The 22321-nt window shown below is 39.3% G+C and overlaps 1 protein-coding gene and 1 long non-coding RNA gene across 21 annotated transcripts in view; one reads left to right on the forward strand and one right to left on the reverse strand.

Moving 5' to 3' along the window:
* ZMYND11 (zinc finger MYND-type containing 11) overlaps positions 1 to 16978 on the forward strand; it is a 137013-nt gene extending 120035 nt beyond the window's left edge. For all 19 annotated transcript variants that reach the window (XM_067699606.1, XM_067699581.1, XM_067699696.1 and 16 more), the window contains one exon: positions 15604 to 16978. In XM_067699606.1, the coding sequence (XP_067555707.1) occupies positions 15604 to 15726 (123 nt within the window). In that variant the 3' untranslated portion in view covers positions 15727 to 16978. The remainder of the gene's footprint in view (positions 1 to 15603) is intronic.
* LOC137203490 (uncharacterized) overlaps positions 1 to 22321 on the reverse strand; it is a 36267-nt gene that overhangs the window by 3127 nt on the left and 10819 nt on the right. Inside the window, exons 3-5 of one of the 2 annotated variants that reach the window (XR_010933148.1) lie at positions 19305 to 19390; positions 18246 to 18510; positions 15158 to 18148 (exon numbers count right to left, since the gene is read on the reverse strand). This is a non-coding gene — a long non-coding RNA (uncharacterized lncRNA). Of the gene's footprint in view, positions 1 to 15157; positions 18511 to 19304; positions 19391 to 22321 lie in introns of both variants that reach the window. The other variant, XR_010933146.1, reaches the window with a different exon arrangement.

Below are 22321 nucleotides of genomic sequence, written 5' to 3' on the forward strand. Positions count from 1 at the left end.
AAATAGCTGAATTATTATACCTATTTGATTCCACATATAAATGATACCATGCGATATTTGACTTACTTTACTTAGCATAATACCCTTGAAGCCCATCCATGTTGTCCCAAAGGGCAGCATTTCCTTCCTAACTTGTGGCTGAATAACCTTCCAGTGTGTGTATGTGTGTGTGTGAGTGTAGTAGTATATATACATACATCACACTACGTTTTCCTTAATCTGTTCATCCACTGATGGACATGTAGGTTGTATATAGATATCTTGGCTATTGTGAATATGCTTCAGTGAACGCTGGAGCACAGATATCTTTTCGATACCCTGTTTTCATTTCCTTTGGGTAAATACCCAGAAATGGTATTGCTGGATAGTATGGTAGTTTTATTTTTAACTTTTTGAGGAACCTCCATACTATTTTTCCATCATGGCTGCACCAGTTTACATTCCCACCAACAGTGCACAAGAGTTCCCTTTTCTCCAAATCCTCACCAACACTTGTCTTTTTTTATGATGGCCATTCTAACAGGTGTGAGGTGATATATCACTGATACTGATTAGCATTTCCCTGGTGATTGGTGATGTTGAGCTGTTTTTATGTATCTATTGGCCATTTGTATATCTTCCTTGGAAAAATATCAATTCAGGTCCTCTGCCTTTTTTTTTTTTTTTTTGTGGTACGCGGGCCTCTCACTGTTACAGCCTCTCCTGTTGCAGAGCACAGGCTCCGGACGCGCAGGCTCAGCGGCCATGGCTCACTGGCCCAGCCGCTCCGTGGCATGTGGGATCTTCCCGGACCGGGGCACGAACCCATGTCCCCTGCATCGGCAGGCGGACCCTCAACCACTGCGCCACCTCTCTGCCTATTTTTTGATTGGGTTATTGGGAGTTTTTTTTTTCCACTGAGTTGTATGAGTTCTTTATGTATTTTGGATATTAATCTCCTATGGGATATGTGGTTTGCAAATATTTTTTCCTATTCCAAGGTTGCCGTTTTATTTTGTTGATGGTTCTCTTTGATGTGCGGAAGCTTTTTAGTTTGATGTAGCCCCACTTTTTGTTTTTACTTCTGTGGCCTTTGCTTTTGGTGTCAAAAAAAAAAATCATTGCCGAGACCAATGTCCAGGAGCTTACCCCCTATGTTTTCTTCTAGGAGTTTTATGGTTTCAGGTCTTGCGTTAAAGTCTTTAATCTATTTTGAGTTGATTTTTGTGTATGGTGTAAGATAGCGGTCCAGTTTCATTCTTTTGCACGTCATTGCCCAAGTTTTCTCAATACCACTCACTGAAGAGACTATCCTTTCCCCATTGTATACTCTTGGCTTCTTTGTCATAAATTAATAGACCATGTTTGCATAGGTTTATTTCTGGGCTCTCTATTCCATTAATCTGTGTGTCTGTTTTTTTTGGTTTGTTTTTTACATCTTTATTGGAGTGTAATTGCTTTACAATGGTGTGTTAGTTTCTGCTTTATAACAAAGTGAATCAGTTATACATATACATATGTTCCCATATCTCTTCCCTCTTGCGTCTCCCTCCCTCCCACCCTCCCTATACCACCCCTCCAGGCAGTCACGAAGCACCGAGCTGATCTCCCTGTGCCACGCGGCTGCTTCCCACTAGCTATCTACCTTACGTTTGGTAGTGTATATATGTCCATGCCTCTCTCTCGCTTTGTCACAGCTTACCCTTCCCCCTCCCCATATCCTCCAGTCCATTCTCTAGTAGGTCTGTGTGTTTATTCCTGTCTTACCCCTAGGTTCTTCATGACATTTTTTTCCTTAAATACCATATATATGTGTTAGCATACGGTATTTGTCTTTCTCTTTCTGACTTACTTCACTGTATATGACAGACTCTAGGTCTATCCACCTCATTATAAATAGCTCAATTTCGTTTCTTTTTATGGCTGAGTAATATTCCATTGTATATATATGCCACATCTTCTTTATCCATTCATCCAATGATGGACATTTCGGTTGTTTCCATCTCCGGGCTATTGTAAATAGAGCTGCAATGAACATTTTGGTACATGACTCTTTTTGAATTATGGTTTTCTCAGGGTATATGCCCAGTAGTGGGATTGCTGGGTCATATGGTAGTTCTATTTGTAGTTTTTTAAGGAACTTCCATATTGTTCTCCACAGTGGCTGTATCAATTTACATTCCCACCAACAGTGCAAGAGGGTTCCCTTTTCTCCACACCCTCTTCAGCATTTATTGTTTCTAGATGTTTTGATGATGGCCATTCTGACTGGTGGGAGATGATATCTCATTATAGTTTCGATTTGCATTTCTCTAATGATTAATGATGTTGAGCATTCTTTCATGTGTTTGTTGGCAGTCTGTATATCTTCTTTGGAGAAATGTCTATTTAGGTCTTCTGCCCATTTTTGGATTGGGTTGTTTGTTTTTTGTTATTGAGCTGCATGAGCTACTTATAAATTTTGGAGATGAATCCTTTGTCAGTTGCTTCATTTGCAAATATTTTCTCCCATTCTGAGGGTTGTCTTTTGGTCTTGTTTATGGTTTCCTTTGCTGTGCAAAAGCTTTGAAGTTTCATTAGGTCCCATTTGTTTATTTTTGCTTTTATTTCCATTTCTCTAGGAGGTGGGTCAGAAAGGATCTTGCTGTGATTTATGTCATAGAGTGTTCTGCCTATGTTTTCCTCTAAGAGTTTGATTGTTTCTGGCCTTACATTTAGGTCTTTAATCCATTTTGAGCTTATTTTTGTGTATGGTGTTAGGGAGTGATCTAATCTCATACTTTTACATGTACCTGTCCAGTTTTCCCAGCACCAATTATTGAAGAGGCTGTCCTTTCTCCACTGTACACTCCTGCCTCCTTTATCAAAGATAAGGTGACCATATGTGCGTGGGTTTACCTCTGGGCTTTCTATCCTGTTCCATTGATCTATATTTCTGTTTTTGTGCCAGTACCATACTGTCTTGGTTACTGTAGCTTTGTAGTATAGTCGGAAGTCAGAGAGCCTAATTCCTCCAGCTCCGTTTTTCGTTCTCAAGATTGCTTTGGCTATTTGGGATCTTTTGTGTTTCCATACAAATTGTGAAGTTGTTTGTTCTAGTTCTGTGAAAAATGCCAGTGGTAGTTTGATAGGGATTGCATTGAATCTGTAGATTGCTTTGGGTAGTAGAGTCATTTTCACAATGTTGATTCTTCCAATCCAAGAACATGGTGTATCTCTCCATCTATTTGTATCATCTTTAATTTCTTTCATCAGTGTCTTATAATTTTCTGCATATAGGTCTTTTGTCTCCTTAGGTAGGTTTATGCCTAGATATTTTATTCTTTTTGTTGCAGTGGTAAATGGGAGTGTTTTCTTGATTTCACTTTCAGATTTTTCATCATTAGTGTATAGCAATGCAAGAGATTTCTGTGCATTAATTTTGTATCCTGCTACTTTACCAAATTCATTGATTAGCTCTAGTAGTTTTCTGGTGGCATCTTTAGGATTCTCTATGTATAGTATCATGCCATCTGCAAACAGTGACAGCTTTACTTATTCTTTTCCGATTTGGATTCCTTTTATTTCCTTTTCTTCTCTGATTGCTGTGGCTAAAACTTCTTAAACTATGTTGAATAAGAGTGGTGAGAGTGGGCAACCTTGTCTTGTTCCTGATCTTAGTGGAAATGCTTTCAGTTTTTCACCATTGAGGACGATGTTGGCTGTGGGTTTGTCATATATGGCCTTTATTATGTTGAGGAAAGTTCCCTCTATGCCTACTTTCTGCAGGGTTTTTAATCTTAAAACGGGTGTTGAATTTTGTTGAAAGCTTTTTCTGCATCTATTGAGATGATCATATGGTTTTTCTCCTTCAATTTGTTAATATGGTGTATCATGTTGACTGATTTGCATATATTGAAGAATCCTTGCATTCCTGGAATAAACCCCACTTATCATGGTGTATGATCCTTTTAATGTGTTGTTGGATTCTATTTGCTAGTGTTTTGTTGAGGATTTTTGCATCTGTGTTCATCAGTGATATTGGCCTGTAGTTTTCATTCTTTGTGACATCCTTGTCTGGTTTTGGTATCAAGGTGATGGTGGCCTCGTAGAATGAGTTTGGGAATGTTCCTCCCTCTGATATATTTTGGAAGCGTTTGAGAAGGATAGGTGTTAGCTCTTCTTTAAATGTTTGATAGAATTCGCCTGTGAAGCCATCTGGTCCTGGACTTTTGTTTGTTGGAAGATTTTTAATCACAGTTTCAATTTCAGTGCTTGTGATTGGTCTCTTCATATTTTCTATTTCTTCCTGATTCAGTCTTGGCAGGTTGTGCATTTCTAAGAATTTGTCCGTTTCTTCCAGGTTGTCCATTTTATTGGCATAGAGTTGCTTGTAGTAATCTCTCATGATCTTTTGTATTTCTGCAGTGTCAGTTGTTACTTCTCCTTTTTCATTTCTAATTCTATTGATTTGACTCTTCTCCTTTTTTTTCTTGATGAGTCTGGCTAATGGTTTATCTTCTCAAAGAACCAGCTTTTAGTTTTATTGATCTTTGCTATCGTTTCCTTCATTTCTTTTTCATTTATTTCTGATCTGATTTTTATGATTTCTTTCTTTCTGCTAACTTTGGGATTTTTTTCTTCTTCTTTCTCTAATTGCTTTAGGTGCAAGGTTAGGTTGTTTATTTGAGATGTTTCCTGTTTCTTAAGGTAGGATTGTATTGCTATAAACTTCCCTCTCAGAACTGCTTTTGCTGCATTCCATAGGTTTTGGGTTGTCGTGTCTCCATTGTCATTTGTTTCTAGGTATTTTTTGATTTCCTCTTTGATTTCTTCAGTGATCACTTCGTTATTAAGTAGTGTACTATTTAGCCTCCATGTGTTTGTATTTTTTACAGATCTTTTCCTGTAATTGATATGTAGTCTCATAGCGTTGTGGTCGGAAAAGATACTTGAAACAATTTCAATTTTCTTAAATTTACCAAGGCTTGACTTGTGATCCAAGATATGATCTATCCTGGAGAATGTTCCATGAGCACTTGAGAAAAATGTGTATTCTGTTGTTTTTGGATGGAATGTCCTATAAATATCAATTAAGTCCATCTCGTTTAATGTATCATTTAAAGCTTGTGTTTCCTTATTTATTTTCATTTTGGATGATCTGTCCATTGGTGAAAGTGGGGTGTTAAAGTCCCTTACTATGAATGTGTTACTGTCGATTTCCCCTTTTATGGCTGTTAGTATTTGCCTTATGTATTGAGGTGCTCCTATGTAGGGTGCATAAATATTTACAATTGTTATATCTTCTTCTTGGATCGATCCCTTGATCATTATGTAGTGTCCTTCTTTGTCTCTTCTAATAGTCTTTATTTTAAAGTCTATTTTGTCTGGTATGAGAATTGCTCCTCCAGCTTTCTTTTGGTTTCCATTTGCATGGAATATCTTTTTCCATCCCCTTACTTTCAGTCTGTATGTGTCTCTAGGTCTGAAGTGGGTCTCATGTAGACAGCACATATATGGGTCTTGTTTTTGTATCCATTCAGCCAATCTGTGTCTTTTGTTGGGAGGATTTAGTCCATTTACATTTAAGGTAATTATTGATATGTATGTTCCTATTCCCAGTTTCTTAATTGTTTTGGGTTCGTTATTATAGGTCTTTTCCTTGTGTTTCTTGCCTAGAGAAGTTCCTTTAGCAGTTGTTGTAAAGCTGGTTTGGTGGTGCTGAACTCTCTCAGCTTCTGCTTGTTTGTAAAGGTTTTAATTTCTCTATCGAATCTGAATGAGATCCTTGCTGGGTAGAGTAATCTTGGTTGCAGGTTTTTCTCCTTCATCACTTTAAATATGTCCTGCCAGTCCCTTCTGGCTTGCAGAGTTTCTGCTGAAAGATCAGCGGTTAACCTTATGGGGATTCCCTTGTGTGTTATTTGTTGTTTTTCCCTTGCTGCTTTTAATGTTTTCTTTGTATTTAATTTTTGACAGTTTGATTAACATGTGTCTTGGCGTATTTCTCCTTGGATTTATCCTGTATGGGACTCTCTGTGCTTCCTGGACTTGATTAACTATTTCTTTTCCCATATTAGGGAAGTTTTCAACTATAATCTCTTCAAATATTTTCTGAATTCCTTTCTTTTTCTCTTCTTCTTCTGGAACCCCTATAATTCGAATGTTGGTGCATTTAATGTTGTCCCATAGGTCTCTGAGACTGTCCTCAGTTCTTTTCATTCTTTTTTCTTTATTCTGCTCTGCAGTAGTTATTTCCACTATTTTATCTTCCAGGTCACTTATCCGTTCTTCTGGCTCAGTTATTCTGCTATTGATCCCATCTAGACTATTTTTAGTTTCATTTATTGTGTTGTTCATCGTTGCTTGTTTCCTCTTTAGTTCTTCTAGGTCCTTGTTAAATGTTTCTTGCATTTTCTCTATTTCCAAGCTTTTGGATCATCTTTACTATCATTATTCTGAATTCTTTTTCAGGTAGACTGCCTATTTCCTCTTCATTTGTTAGGTCTGGTGGGTTTTTATCTTGCTCCTTCATCTGCTGTGTGTTTTTCTGTCTTCTCATTTTGCTTATCTTACTGTGTTTGGGGTCTCCTTTTTGCAGGCTGCAGGTTTGTAGTTCCCGTTGTTTTTGGTGTCTGTCCCCAGTGGTTAAGGTTGGTTCAGTGGGTTGTGTAGGCTTCCTGGTGGAGGGGACTAGTGCCTGTGTTCTGGTGGATGAGGCTGGATCTTGTCTTTCTGGTGGGCAGGTCCACATCTGGTGGTGTGTTTTGGGGCGTCTGTGGACTTATTATGATTTTAGGCAGCCTCTCTGCTAATGGGTGGGGGTGTGTTCCTGTCTTGCTAGTTGTTTGGCATAGGATGTCCAGCACTGTAGCTTTGGTCATTGAGTGAAGCTGGGTGCTAGTGTTGAGATGGAGATCTCTGGGAGATTTTTGCCGTTTGAAATTATGTGGAGCTGGGAGGTCTCTTGTGGACCAGTGTCCTGAAGTTGGCTCTCCCACCTCAGAGGCACAGCACTGACTCCTGGCTCCAGCACCAAGAGCCTTTCATCCACATGGCTCAGAATAAAAGGGAGAAAAAGTAGGAAGAAAGAATTAGTAGAAGTAGAAAGAAAGCAAGGAGGAAGGAAGGAAGGAGGGAAGTAAGGAAAAAAAGAAAAAGATAAAGTAAAATAAAATAAAGTAAGATAAAATATAATAAAGTCATTAAAATAAAAAAATAATTAAGAAAAAAAACGGACGGATAGAACCCTAGGACAAATGGTGGGAGCAAAGCTATACAGACAAAATCTCACACAGAAACATACACATACACACAAAAAGAGGAAAAGGGGAAAAAATCATAAATCTTGCTCTCAAAGTCCACCTCCTCAGTTTGGGATGATTCGCTGTCTATTCATGTATTCCACAGATGCAGGGTACATCAAGTTGATTGTGGAGCTTCAATCCGCTGCTTCTGAGGCTGCTGGGAGAGATTTCCCTTTCTCTTCTTTGTTCTCACAGCTCTCAGGGGCTTAGCTTTGGATTTGGCCCCGCCTCTGCGTGTAGGTCACCGGAGGGCGTCTGTTCTTCACTCAGACAGGACGGGGTTAAAGGAGCCGCTGCTTCGGGGACTCTGGCTCACTCAGGCCGGGGGCGAGGGAGGGGCGCGGAGTGCGGGGCGAGCCTGCGCCGGCGGCAGAGGCCGGCGTGATGTTGCACCAGCCTGAGGCGCGCTGTGCGTTCTCCCGGGGGACTTGTCCCTGGATCCCGGGACCCTTGCAGTGGCAGGCTGCACAGCCTCCCCGGAAGCGGGGTGTGGTTAGTGACCTGTGCTCACACACAGGCTTCTTGGTGGCGGCAGCAGCAGCCTTAGCGTCTTATGCCCGTCTCTGGGGTCCGCGCTTTTAGCCGCGGCTCACGCCCGTCTCTGGAGCTCCTTTAAGCAGCACTCTTAATCCCCTCTCCTCGCGCACCAGGAAACAAAGAGGGAAGAAAAAGTCTCTTGCCTCTTCGGCAGGTCCAGACTTTTCCCTGAACTCCCTCCCGGCTAGCCGTGGCGCACAAGCCCCCTGCAGGCTGTGTTCACGCCGCCAACCCCAGTCCTCTCCCGGCGCTCCAACCGAAGCTGGAGCCTCAGCTCCCAGCCCCACCCGCCCCGGTAGGTGAGCAGACAAGCCTCTCGAGCTGGTGAGTGCCGGTCGGCCCTGATCCTCTGTGCGGGAATCTCTCTGCTTTGCCCTCCGCACCCCTGTTGCTGCGCTCTCCTCCGCGGCTTCGAAGCTTCACCCCTGCGCCACCCGCAGTCTCCACCCGCGAGGGGGCTTCCTAGTGTGTGGAAACCTTTCCTCCTTCTTGGCTCCCTCCCACTGGTGCAGGACCCGTCCCTATCCTTTTGTCTCTGTTTAATCTTTTTTCTTTTGCCCTACCCAGGTACGTGGGGGGTTTCTTGCCTTTTGGGAGGTCTGAGGTCTTCCGCCAGCGTTCAGTAGGTGTTCTGTAGGAGTTGTTCCACGTGTAGCTGTATTTCTGGTGTATCTGTGGGGAGGAAGCTGATCTCCGCGTCTTACCCTGCCGCCATCTTCCCGGAAGCGCCCCTCTTCTGAATAACTAGGCTTTAAAATGCTTAGGCCCTGGATTCTACCTCAGCAAGTTTCTGCCTAAAACTGAACCTGTGTGTCTGTTTTTATGGCAAACCATAGTGCTTTTATTTATACCCATTTTTTTAGATAAGGAATTTGAGGCTTATGAGATTAAACAGAGTGACTAGAAACCTGGTCGGTGAGCTGGGACTCACCCTCCTAAGCTACTTCTGCTCGTATATCGATTCTAGTAGACTGGTAAAAGGTTTAGAATTATTCTTGTATTATAGTTATTCTTGTATTATAGTTAAATCTTACATTATTGTAAGAAGCAGTACAGTACTGTAGGACAAGAGAGTATGTAGGTAAATCAGATACCCAAAAAGTGGATGTTAAGATGGCATACAATCAAGAGAAACATAGTAAGAATGATACATCCTTTAAATATATTCACAAAGAAAGGCAGAAATACAAAATGAATGCATTAAGTAATAGAAAGGATGGTGCTGCCTGAAGTATTATCTGAGGATGAGGAAACTAAGAAGTTAAATAAACGTGGTCTGAACTCACTTGATTAATTAGCACAGATCTAAGATTCAAACCCAAATCTGACTATTACAGCTACTTCCAAAATTAAAACATGCTATCCACACTTTTTAAATAGTAACCTCACTGAAGTCACAATTGCTGACATAGTAAAATCACAGGAAATATACCAGAGTACTACTGACATTTGGACCAAAAAATTGGGGACACTCCTGTGCACCGTAGGATGTTTAGCAGCAGCTAAGCCTCTATCCCCACCCCGAGTGATGACAATCAAAACTTCTCCAGACGTTGCCCCATAAGATGAAGGCTGAGAATTAACCACTGGTTTTAGACCATAAGTAACCTTGATAATAGCGCATTCAGTGGCACGGCACGGGTGAAAGACTGCAGTGGGCTTAAAAAAGAGGGGAAGAGAATACTCTGAAATAACAAGTGTAGGTAATTCTTCCAAGATGTTTGGGAAGGGGAGCAGAAAAATGGGGGTGGTAGATGGAAAGAAATATGAGGTGAAGAGCCTTTTTAAAAAACTGTGGTAAAATAAATTTACTATCTTAATCATTTTTAAGTTTACAGTTCAGTGCTATTAAATACATTCATGTTGTGCAACATCACTGCCATCTTATTCCCATAACTTCTTTCACCCTGTAAAATGGAAACTCTTTACCTATTAAACAGTCACTCCCTGTTCTCCCCTCCCCCAGCCCCTGGTAACTACCATTCTACATTGTATCTGTGACTGTGACTACTGCTGGCACCTCTTATAAGTGGATCACACAGTCTTTTTAGGACTGGCTGATTTAACTTAGCATAATGGCACCGAGTTTCATCCATGTTGCAGTATACTGCAGAAGTTTCTCCCCTTTTAAGGCTGAATAGTACTCCAGTGCATGTATATACCACGTTTTTGCTTATCCATTTACCCACTGATGGTCACTTGGGTTACTTTCATGGTTTAGCTATTGTGAATAATGCTTCTATAAACATGAGTGTACAAATATCTCTTTGAGATCCTGCTTTCAGTTCTTCTGGGCATATACCCAGAGTGGAATTGCATGGTTATATGGTAATTACGTTTTAAATTTTTTGAGGAACCACATGCTGTTTTCCACAGCAGTTGTACCATTTTACATTCCCACATGACAGTGCACCAGGGTTCCAATTTCTCTACATCCCCACCAACTCTTGTTTTATTTTGATAGTACTCATACAAATAGGTGTGAGGTGGTGTTTCACTGTAGTTTTGATTTGCATTTCCCTAATGACTGGTGATGTTGAGCATCTTTTCATGTGATTATTGGCATTCCTGTATCCTTGATAAATGTCTATTCAAGTCCTTTGCCCATTTTTTGAGTCTTAGGAGTTCTCCATATATTCTGGATATTAATCCCTTTTCAGATACATGATTTGCAAATATTTTCTCCCATTCTGTGGGTTGCTTTTTTATTCCATGAATAATTTTCATAAAGTGCCATTTGTCTATTTTTTTCTTTGTTAACTGTGCCTTTGGTGTCATATCCAAAAATTCATTGCCAAATCCAGCGTCATGAAGTTTTTGTCCTTTGTTTTCTTCTAAGAGATTTATTGTCTTAGATCTTACAATAAGATCTTAGAATTATGTCCTTGACCCATTTTGAGTTAATTTTTGTATGTGGTGTTAGGTAAGGGTCCAACTTCATTCTTTTGTATGTGGATATCCAGATTTTCCAGCATCCTTCGTTGAAAAGACTATCTGTTCCCCATTAAACGATCTTGGCACCCTCATCAAAAAACAATTGACCATATATATGTTTATTTCTGTGCTCTCTATTCTGTTCCATTGGTCAGTATGTCTGTCTTTACGCCAGTACTTCACAGGTTGGATTAATGTAGATTTGTAGTAAGTATTGAAATCAGGATGTATAATTCCTCCAGATTTGTTTTATTTTTTCAAGATTGTTTTGGCTATTTGGGGTCCCTTGAGGTTCCATATGAAAATGTGGGTGGGTTTTTCAATTTCTACTAAAAATGTCACTGGGATTTTGATAGGGATTGCATTGAATCTTCAGATCACTTTCAGTAGTATTGACATTTTAACAATATTAAGTCTTCTAATCCATGAACGTGGCATGTGTTTCCATTTATTTATGTTGTCTTTAATTTCTTTTAATTCTCATTGTATAAGTCTTTCATCTCCTTGGTTAAGTTAATTCATAAGTATTTTGGTTTTTTTAGGCTGTTTTAAATAGAATTGTTTTCGTAATTTGCTCTTGAGATTGTTCATTGTTTGTGTATAGAAATGCAGTTGATTTTAGTGTATTGACTTTGTATCCTGCTCCTTTGCCAAATTCCTCTTTTAGTTCTAGCAACTTCGTTCTGGAGTCTTCAGGGTTTCTACGTATAAGATCATATCATATGCAAAGATAATTTTACTTCTTCCTTTACAATTAGCATGCCTTTGATTTCTTGTTTGCCTAAGTGCTCTGGCTAGGACTTCTAGTACTATATTGAATAGAAGTGGTGAAAGTGGGCATCTTTGCGTTGTTCCTGATTTTGAGTATGATGTTTGCTGTGTGTTTTTCATATGTGGCTTTTATTATGTGGAGGTAGGTAGTTTCCTTCTGTTCCTGTTTGTTGAGTGTTTTTATCATGAATGCGTGCTGAATTTTGTCAGATGTTTTTTCTTCACTTACTGCGATGACCATGTGGTTTTTCCTTCATTATGTTGATGTGGCATATTACACTGATTGATTCTTATATGTCGCATCACATCATTGGTGTATAATTCTTCTAATATGCTGCTGAATTCCATTTGCTAGTATTTTGTTGAGGATTTTATCTCAGTGGTCATAAGGCATGTGGATCTGTAGTTTTCTTTTCTTGTAGTGTCTTTGGCTTGGTATCAGGGTTATTCTGGACTCACAGAGTGAGTTAGGAAATATTCCCTCCTCTTCCATCTTTGGGAAGAGTATGAGATGGTTTGACAGCTCTTTAAATGTTTGGTAGAATTTACTAGAGAAGCCATCAGGTCCAGGGCTTTATTTATTGGGAGATTTTTGATTAATAGGTCAATCTGCTTATTAGTTATGGGTCTATTCAGATATTTTCAAGATTAGTCTTGGTAGGTTTGGGGTTTGTAGGAATTTGTCCATCTCATCTAGGTTATCCAATTTGTTGTGTATAATTGTTAATAGTGCATTGTTACAATCCTTTTTATTTTTGTAGAATCAGTAGTAAGGTCCCCACTTTTATTTTTCATTTAGTAACTTGAGTCCTCTCTTTTCTTCTTGGTCCATCTAGCTAAAGGTTTATCAATTTTGTTTATCTTTTCGAAGAACCAACTTTTGGTTTCGTTGATTTTTCTTTATTATTTTACTCTTCTGTATTTTGTTGACCTCTGTGCTAATTTTTTTTTTTTCTTCCTCCTGCTAACTTTTGCTTTAGCTTGCTTTTTTTTTACCAATTCCTTAAGGTGGACTTTTTGGCTACTGATCTGTTTCTTCAGGTAGATATTACAGCTATAAATTTCCCTCTGAGCACTGCCTCACTGCATAACCTAAATTTTTCTTTGATCCATTGGTTGTTTAAAAGTGTTTTTTTAAGTTTCCACAACTTTGAATTTTCCAGTTTTACTTTTGTTTTTGCTTTCTTATTTTATCCCATTGTGGTCAAAAAAGATACTTAGTATGATATCTACCTTTTAAAATATGTTGAGACTTAATTTGTAAAGTGTCCCACATGCACTTGAAGAATGTGTGCTCTTGTTGTTGGGTAGAGTGCTCTGTGTATATCTGTTAGATCTAGTTGGTTTATTGTGTTACGCCCTCCCTTTCCTTACCTATGTCTGGTGGTTCTATCCCTTAGTGTGAGTGGGATGTTGAAGTCTCTATTGTAGAACTGTCTGTTTTTGCTTCTTATGTTTTAGTGGTCATTACATGTGTAAATATTTATAATTATTATGTCTTCTTGCTGTATTGAACCTTTTATTAATATATAGTGTCCTTCTTTGTCTGTTGTAATCTTTTTTTGATTTAAAGTCTATTTTGTGTGAAATTAGTATAGCTACCTTGCTCTCTTTTGGTTCCAATTTGCATGGAATATCTTCTTCCATCCTTTCACTTTCAGCCCATTTGTGTCTTTAGGTCTTAAGTGAGTCTCTTATAGACATTATATTATAGACGTGCTTTTATCCATTCTGCCAATCTGTGTCTTTTGATTGGAGAGTTTAATCTGTGTAAATTTAAAGCCCCATAACTTTTTTGACCCTCATTTCCTGCATTCTTGTTTTTGTGTTTAGTTGATTTTTTGTAGGGAAATGTTTAAGTTCCTTTCCTTTTGTTTATATGCTATAGCAGTTTTCTTTGTGGTTACCACGGGAATTACATTTAACAGCCTAAAGTTATGAGACTCTAATGTGAATTTATAGCAGTTTTAGTTTAATAACATATATAAAATCTGTTCCTTTACAGCTGCATCTCAACCCTTTGATTGCTGATGTTATAAGATCACATTGTCATACATTGTGTGCCCAAAAACATAAATTAAAAATTCTTTTAAATGTATTAGTCTCCTAAATTATGTAGAAAAAAGATTTGGGGTTACAAAGTAATTTACAGTAATACTAGCTTTTATACTGATAACTTTTTTCTTTAAATCTTGGTTTCTTAAATCGTAGAAGAGAAAAAGTACAGTTACAAGCCATTGTAAGCCATAGTACTGGCTCTTATAATTGCCCATGTGTTTACCACAGTTGAGATCTTCTGTTTCTCCACATGGCTCCAGGTCACTGTCTAGTGTTCTTTCATTTCAACTGCAGGACCCCCTGAGTACTTCTTGCAGGTACAAAGGAGAGTTTTGCTGCATACAGGATTCTCCACTGACAGGTTTTTTTCCTTCTTTTAGCGCTTTGACTATATCAGGTCTTCTGGCCTCCAGAATTTCTGATGGGAAATCTGCTGATAACATATTGATGATCCTTTGTGCGCGACAGCGCCCCTCTTTCTCGCTGCTCTCAGGAGTTTCAAAAGTTTGGTTACAACATGTTTCAGTGTGGCTCTCTGAGTTCATCTGACTTGGAGTTACTGAATATTTATATTCATATCTTTCATCAGATTGAAGGAATACTGACTAAAAACTTCCCCAGTATTCTCTCTGCTCATTTCTCTCTCCCCTCCTTCTGGGACTCCCATGATGCATATCTTGGTCCATTGGCTGATGTACCACAGGTCTTTTTAGGCTCTGTTTGCTTGCTCTCCAGTCTTTTCACCTCTCTTGTTAATTTCCATTGTCCTGTCTTCTTCTCTCTGCTCTGCTCAAATCTGCCTTTGAATCCCTGAAGTCAGTTTTTCACTTCAGTTAATGACTTCTTAGCTCCACGTTTTCTTTTTGGTTTCTATCTTTTTATTGATGTTTCCAGTTCATACATCATTTTCTTGACTTTCTCCATATTTTCCTTTAGTTCTTTGACCTTCTTTAATAGTTGTGTTAAAGTCTTTGTCTAATATATCTGCCAGTAGGTCTTTTTCATGGCCAGTTTCTGTTGACTTGGCTTTTTTTTCCTTTGAAATAGTCATACTTTCCTGCTTCTTTGTATGCCTTGTGGTTTTTTGTTGAACACTAGACATTTGAATCTAGTAATATGGTAACTGGAACTCAGTTTCTCCTCCTTCTCATAGGTTGCTGTTTTTGTTTCTTTGATGGTTGTAGGCTGTCTATTTCTGTGCCAAAGATCAGATTGAGGTGTAAACTAAATGCCTTCTTAGGTCTTTTCTGCGCCTCTCCTTGGGTATGCACATTCACTTTCTAATTTCTGCTGTATATGCAGTTGATTTTGAATGTCTGGCTTGCAAAAATGTCTGGCTTGCAAAAGGGGGAATAAAAGGGCAGTGGCCCTTTAACTCTTCTGAAAGTCACTTCAGCTGGAGGAGTTGTGACAGCGGGGGCAGGGGGTGGAACAGCAATGGCTGCCCATTTCTGTGACCAGAAGCGCATCTTTTTTGCCCACCCTGGCTCCCACAAGGTGCTCCATTCACAGCTGCTTGGGTGGAGAATAGGGATGATGTAGCTATTACCGTGCTAAGAGCCGAAATTGACCAAAATTAACCATAACTTAACTGTTCAAGCCTTCAGTAGACTTCAGAGTTCCAAAATAGTTACTTCAGACAGATTCTACAGTACAGCTGTTGTCCAGGTGGGAAGGTAGATCCTGGTGCTTCTGCTCTGTCATCTTTCCAGAATCTCAGGCCCTTTAAGAAAACAGAAATTACTTACGCTTGTGTGCTGACGGGAATTACCTAGTGGAGATGGAAAAGTTGATGCTGTGCCCGAGTAAGCTTGAGTTTGCTGACAAAGGACTGCGTGCTGAGCCTCGGTCGTCCATCCCATTGTTTCCTGCCATCCTGCTCAGGACAGAAAACATGTTCTTGGTGATACTAGTTTAAGCTTGAGCCAGAAAGAGCTTTAAAAGCACAGTTTCAAAAGTCTGTCAATCAATCACTGTACCCAGCTTCCTATGCATTTCATCCCACGTTTAACTGCTGGTTATGGTTTCTTGCCTGCAGTGCTACAACTGTGAGGAGGAGGCCATGTACCACTGCTGCTGGAACACATCCTACTGCTCAATCAAGTGTCAGCAGGAGCACTGGCATGCGGAACACAAGCGCACCTGTCGCCGGAAAAGATGAAGGCTGGTTCTTTCTGGAGAATCACTGACGATTATTCTTCTCAGACACAGCGGTTTTTGTTTCCAAGAAGCCAAAATTGTTTAGAATTTGCTTCCCATTTTGCACCAGCCTTTAAACACTTTTCGTGAAGAAATTTTGCACAGTAGTTAAATCTTTTGTTAATGCTCCTCTGGAGTTTTTCAGGGGGTAAAAGTAACATCAGTGGAGGGTATTATTTTAAATAAATTTTAATTAATTGAGAGTTTGTTGCATTTTCAGCAAATTTTAAAACATTTTTAGGTTTTACAGAGATTTTAACCTTTAAACAACAGATCTTTAAAAAAACAGCAGGTGAATACAAGTGAGTTTAACAAAGAAACATTTAAAATAGATCTGAATGTAAGAACTACAGAACTGTTTCAGAAATAAAGCATACTACCTTGATGTGAAATTTATTTCTTAACCTTGTTGAGCTGGTTTTGTTCAGCTTAATTTACTGTTTAAAGGCATTATCTATTGGTTATGCCAGTGGGTATATGATTGATTGAATTTAGGGAACAGGGTTGACACAGCAGGTGCTAGTCCTGCATATTTTTTCTTAAATATTTCCCAATTGTGTTTTTCATTATTTCTTTTCAATATATAACTTTTATAACAAATTATTAGCTTTGATCTTGTAGTTTAAAATTGCAGGGAACTGGGGTAATCTTTTACTGAGCTGGATCTTAGAGAAAATGAATATTTAAATTTTAAAGTTTGCACATTTCATCTTTGTCCTAACATGAGTGCTTGTAACAAAATAAACAAAAATAAAAAGCCAAAAACTACCTTTATCCATACACGAAATTATAGATGAGGCATACAAATTTCTCTAATGTTTACCTTCCCTCCCCAAATATCATCTGATTGATTGATTGATTGCCTATTATCTGGTGTCACCTCTTACATTGTAAGTTAATACTGAAAGGAAAGAAAGCACTTAAGTTTCACAGAAGCCGTTATGTTTGTAGTAGTGGGTCATTGCCTACTAATGAACTCCACCACTGTACACAGAATGAAGAATAATGCATGTTAATTTTCTTGTATTAAAGATGCCGTGATTTGTAAAAAGTCTGTATTTTGCGGAATGTCTGGATTAAGAAGCATTACCAATAGGAATGGATCGATAGTTGAATAATGATTTTTTTTATACATAGACATATAAAATACAGCCAGGAAAACTTAAATTACTTTTTACAAAAAAAAAAAACCTCACAATTTATGTTTTTTCAAAGACTGATCTTAGACCAAGTCAAAATAAATTCCCATTTATCATTTATTTTTAAGGTTAGAGAAATAATTTGTAAATATTTATTTAGACCTTTGATATTTATTAAAGCAATTACACACCATGTAAGTGAGAGAATCAGGAGAAAAACCTTTTTAAAAGTTTTCTCCAGGTTTGTCAGGGTCACTCTAAAGAGCCTTCTGTGAACTAATCATCCATCCAGTCCTGATGCTGTTACAGACGGTGGTGACACAAGTTAATCGACAAGCTACTGCCCAGTGGCGCCCAATGGCTTGTAGGACCTGCCCAGTAGCCCCATTTCAGCACCGTACCTGGATTACGCAGGGACTCGGCACTCTCGGTCCCTCCTCGTTGCTGTGTGATTTGTCCGTGTTGCCACGGTGCCGTGGTCTGAGCGAGACGACGTAACCATGAACACTTAACCTTCTCTGATTGATTGTTTTGATTTCAAGTTTTAAAACTTCGATCCACCCCTATGAGAGCAAGTTATTGTGGAACTATTTTTGGTGTAAAATCATTCCAGAGTGTGTACTATTTACCGATAGCTGCATGAAAGTAAGATTCGTGTTACTTTGGCTTTTTTGTCTCCGTTGACACGGTTGCACATTTCCAAGTTACTACAGCGTGAAAACTGTGTGTTAAAAAAAAAAAAACAAAATTAAAAAAAGAGATTGTGGCCTGGTTTTGTAAAAGTTTTAGGTAAAATTACAATTGATTGTTTTAGGAATCATTATTAAAAATTTTCTGCAATCATAAAGCTATATCAAGGTGTTGAGCTTAGCCACTATGCACATTGTAATTATTCATCGTGGCTGTCCAGTTCTATGATGCATTCTGGCATTTTGTAAGCTGCTCTGACTAGCAATATATAGGTTCATTTAATGTGTTAACATTGGTTAATAAATGTATTTAAAAAAACTGCCTTTAATAAATTGTTGATTTAGTCCATTCCCCTAAACCAAAACAAACACAACTGTATCACATGGTAATCATATACTGTGGGCTATCCAGTGGTGACTGTTTAACTTTATATAAAATCAGTGTGTTAAAAATAATTTACTTAAACATTTGTTTAAGTTGAACTTACTTTTACCAGTTGTCAAGTTCAGGTTTGTTTGACTACAAAGCCCCCTTTCTGGGTAAACTTATGCTAGGCTGAACATAAAGATAGATAGAAAATTATTCAGTGAACATTTGAAATTAGTCAATATCATCAATTTCAACGCATCTAGAATCACATCCATCATCTCACCTTGCATCACTGCACTCCTCCAACCAATTCACATGATGCCAATCTCAATTCAAGCCAGCGTCACCCTCCTGACCAGACTGTAATGTAGTAAGTGGCTCGACCCTCTTCTTTGCCTTCCTCTCTAATTCAGTGGTTCTCAAACTTTTGACATCAGGATCACAAGAGGACTTGTTCAAACACTGCTGGTCCCCACCCCCAGCATTTTCATTGCCGACAAGTTCCCAAGTGTTGCTGACGAGGGCATCCTTTCATAATCACTGCTTTACTGATGATGAAAATAAAAACAGACCCTTTCATGAACAATATACATAAAGTTTCAGTATTTTACAGAGTCCTAGGGCCCATCTGTAGACTTCCCACCCCCATAAGGATCCAGGTCCCTCATGTTAAGAATCCCGGATCCAGTGAGATTAGAGAAGCAAAAATAGGAGAGGTAGCAAGAGTCCTGTTACTGTGATCTAGATCAGAGCCTCTCAAATGTTCCTGTGCACACAAATCGCCTGGGGCTCTAGTTAAAATGCAGACTCTGACTTAGATGGTCTGGGGTGGGTGGAGCTGGTGACTCTGCCCTTTCTCATAAGCTTCCAAGTGATAACTGCTTGTACTGGCCAGGGATTACACCTGAGAGGCTAGGTCTTAAAGGATATGTAAGTGCTCAGAAGTGTAACGACTACTACCACACTAAATTATAAACTATAAAACAATGCTGTCAAGTGAAATTATGTAACGTGAGGTACCTAAGAAATTTAAAATTTCCTAGTAACCATACTAAATATTAAACCATTAAATAACCATATTAAATATTTAACCGTATTAAGAAGGAACAGGTTAATTTTAATAATATATCCTACTTAACCTAATATATCCAAAATATTTCAATATTTAATTAATATAACAATGAGACATTTTATATTCTTGTTTTATACTAAGTCTTCAAAACCCAGTGTGTGTTGCATGCTTTCAGCACATCTCCATTCGGACTAGCCACAGTTTATTCACGTGTGGCTGATGACTACCCATGTTGGACAGAGCAACCTAAAAGCAAGAGCTTTGTCTTACCAAATAAGGGCCCCCATCAGCACCCGACCTGTAGTCAACATGCATTTAGCAAATGTTTAGTAGAGGTCCTCCTTGAAACCTAGGAGCTGACAAGAAAAAAATTAATCAGTTTTCAACAGAATTTGACCTCTCTGAGGGTAGGCTTAGTCTTTCAGAGTCTGAGATTTGAGAGCTTAAAAATCTTCCAACAACCTCTAAACTGACATTGCAAGTAGGCAGCCCTGGAAAGTTACCTAAGGATCCCTATGGCTCTACAGGGCAGTTTGAAAACCTTTATCTACTCCAACTCCTTAACCTCATACTGGAGAGAAAGCCGAGACCCAGAGCTGCTCAAAGTCAGGAACCGGCTCCTGACATCATACCTCCTGTTCTACAGCCCCATGAAGACAGTCTGTGGCTTAATAAAGTCATGCAGTGATGAATAATCCCTACCTCCAGGAACAGGAAAGAGTATAACTGGGGGTAGAGACTGCTAAGGAAATTTAGAAGACAGTGTAAATATTACTCATTCATTTAGTAAATACTTGAGCCCCTACAGCATTTGTGTTAGATGCTAAGTGTATGATAATGAGCAGAACAGACACATTTCCTGTCTCTATGTAGCTTATATTCTAGTGAGGGCATCAATCAAATAAGTACAACTTTAATTATAATCCAGAGTTGGGTGCAATGAAGAAAAAATATGGGACTATAGGATACGGAGAAAGCACAACAGGAGGGGAAAGAATTAGGGAAGGCTTAAAAAAACCTGTACGGAAGCTCGAACTTGAAAGGTGAGCAGGAGCTAGCTGGAGAAGAAAGGCATTCCAGAGCATCCCACATGGATTTCGGATGATTCATTTTTTTCCTTCATATTTCTACTATGAACATAACTTATAAAACCAGGAAAAAAAGTTACAGAAGAAACAAAATTCTTGGCTAGAGCGGTCTGCAGGGTTAAAGGTTACAGGAGAGTAATTCTTTTCAAGCAATGAGAGAGATTTGACATGGTTAAGGAAGCCATCAGACAGGAAGCAGGAATGAGGGTGATGCCACGAGAGAATAACTAGAGGGTAACCTCACAGTGACTGCGGAAGATGAGATGGTGCAAAACGACGGATGATAAAGTGAAGATGAGAGAAGCCTACTCTTGAAAACTGCTCGTGAATGGGAGGGAAATTATGTTTAGGACAAGAAGAGGCTATAAACAAGTGATATCAGCATCACGGTGGTGCAGGGTGTTCCTCCTTTTGTCCTTTTTCAACAAAGAATTAGGGCATCTTTCATGAACACAAGGACCTCTGTGGTTGCTGTGGGAACCAGCACCATATGCCAGGGGACCTGTAAGGGGTCTTGCCCACCTCTGCATCTGGTAATAGGGTTAGGGTTAGACCTTGATATGGGCTGTGGAGCCCATAGGGCAATAAACTTGCCTGACCCTTCTGGCTGCAGTTGGGAAAAAACCTGGAGTGTTGACCTGGGCAGACACCCACAGAAGATAGAGAAGTTGCAGAAATCCAGCCTTTCCTAGGGGAGATTCCAGCATGTCATTGGAGAGGGAGAAAGTTTGGATGCAGTGGATCTAGAAGAACTTTCTCAGCACTGCACCCCACCCCCACCCCACCCCCCAAGGAATCACTGCATACAGAGGATCTATCTGACAGTGGTGACCTCTTTCACAAGATACAAGGAGAGCAATGAGTGAGTACCTAGCTAGCCAGTGGTGTGGGAAGCAGCTGGAGAACCTGTTTCTCTCCAGCAGCACCCAGAGTACTGACGCAGGACTTCCATGACTGCCAAGAGGGAGGAGATCAGGAAAGAAGCAGATAAAAATATCGAAGGTCTTTAAAGGGATGCAGTTCCTGCTAACTGAACTCAGCAAGAAGTTCATCCATGAGCCTCTGGGAGTGCCACTCCTGGGGATCCCCTTACCAGGTCCATGGGCATCCCCAGTGCCCTAAAAGCTAAGCTCACACTCTCGCCCACTCTGCAGCCAGCATCTTGTGCATGGCTCCTGAGTGCAGCAGCAAAAGCAAGCTCCGGTAGACAGAGCGTGTGATCAGAGAACTGGCCAGGGTCTGTGGGCAAAGGAGAAGCCAGAAACTTGGGCTGTAGCATCACCTTCTTGAAAACAAAGAAGCCAGTGGCCAGTCTGGTGAGTTGTAAGAACGAAAAAAGATACAAAAGCTTTAAAAGTTTGCCACAAAAGGGAACAAGCAGAGTGAAACAAGGGTACCCAGAAAAAGGCAGAATTAATGACAATACCAACAAACAGAATGCCCCATTTGAAGACAACTAGCAAAGATTTGAGGAGGTGTCTGCTACTTCAAATGCAACAGCAACAACACAAAACTACAAGGAACATGAAAAAACAAGGAACCATGTCATCGTTGAAAGATAATAATTCTCCAATAACCAAGCTTAATGTCATGGAATTTTGTGATCTAGTTGATAAAGAATTCAAAATAGCTGTTTTGAAGAAACTCAACAAGCTATAAGAAAGCTCAGAACGACAATTCAATGAAATCATGAAAAGAAAAATACTGGTTCAAAATGATATTTACCAAAGAAATAGAAATTATAAAAAAGAACCGAGGAGAAATTCTGGAGCTGAATAACTCAATGAATGAAATGAAAAATGCAGCAGAGAGCATCTGCAGTGGAGTCCAGCAAAGGGGAGACAGAATAAGTGCGTTAGGTGACGGGAATTTGAAATAATTCAGTTAGAGGAGAACAAAGAAAAAGAGAAAGAATGAAAAAGAGTGAAGAAAACCTACATGACCTATAGGATTCCATCAAAAGAACAAATAGAATAATTGGAGTTTCAGAAGGAGGAGAGGGAGAAGGGGGCAGAAAGTTTATTTAAAGAAATAATAGTTGAGAACTTCCCAAACCTGGGGAGGGAATGAACTGGAAGTCTAAATTCAAAGTTAATAGATCACCCTATTTTCTCAGCGCAAAAAAGACCTTCTTCAAGACACATTATAACAAAACTATCAAAAATCAAAGATAAAGAATTCTAAAAGCAGCCAAAGGAA

The sequence above is a fragment of the Pseudorca crassidens genome, chromosome 1 (genome assembly GCF_039906515.1).
Source record: "Pseudorca crassidens isolate mPseCra1 chromosome 1, mPseCra1.hap1, whole genome shotgun sequence".
In the NCBI taxonomy this organism is placed as follows: Eukaryota; Metazoa; Chordata; class Mammalia; order Artiodactyla; family Delphinidae; genus Pseudorca; species Pseudorca crassidens.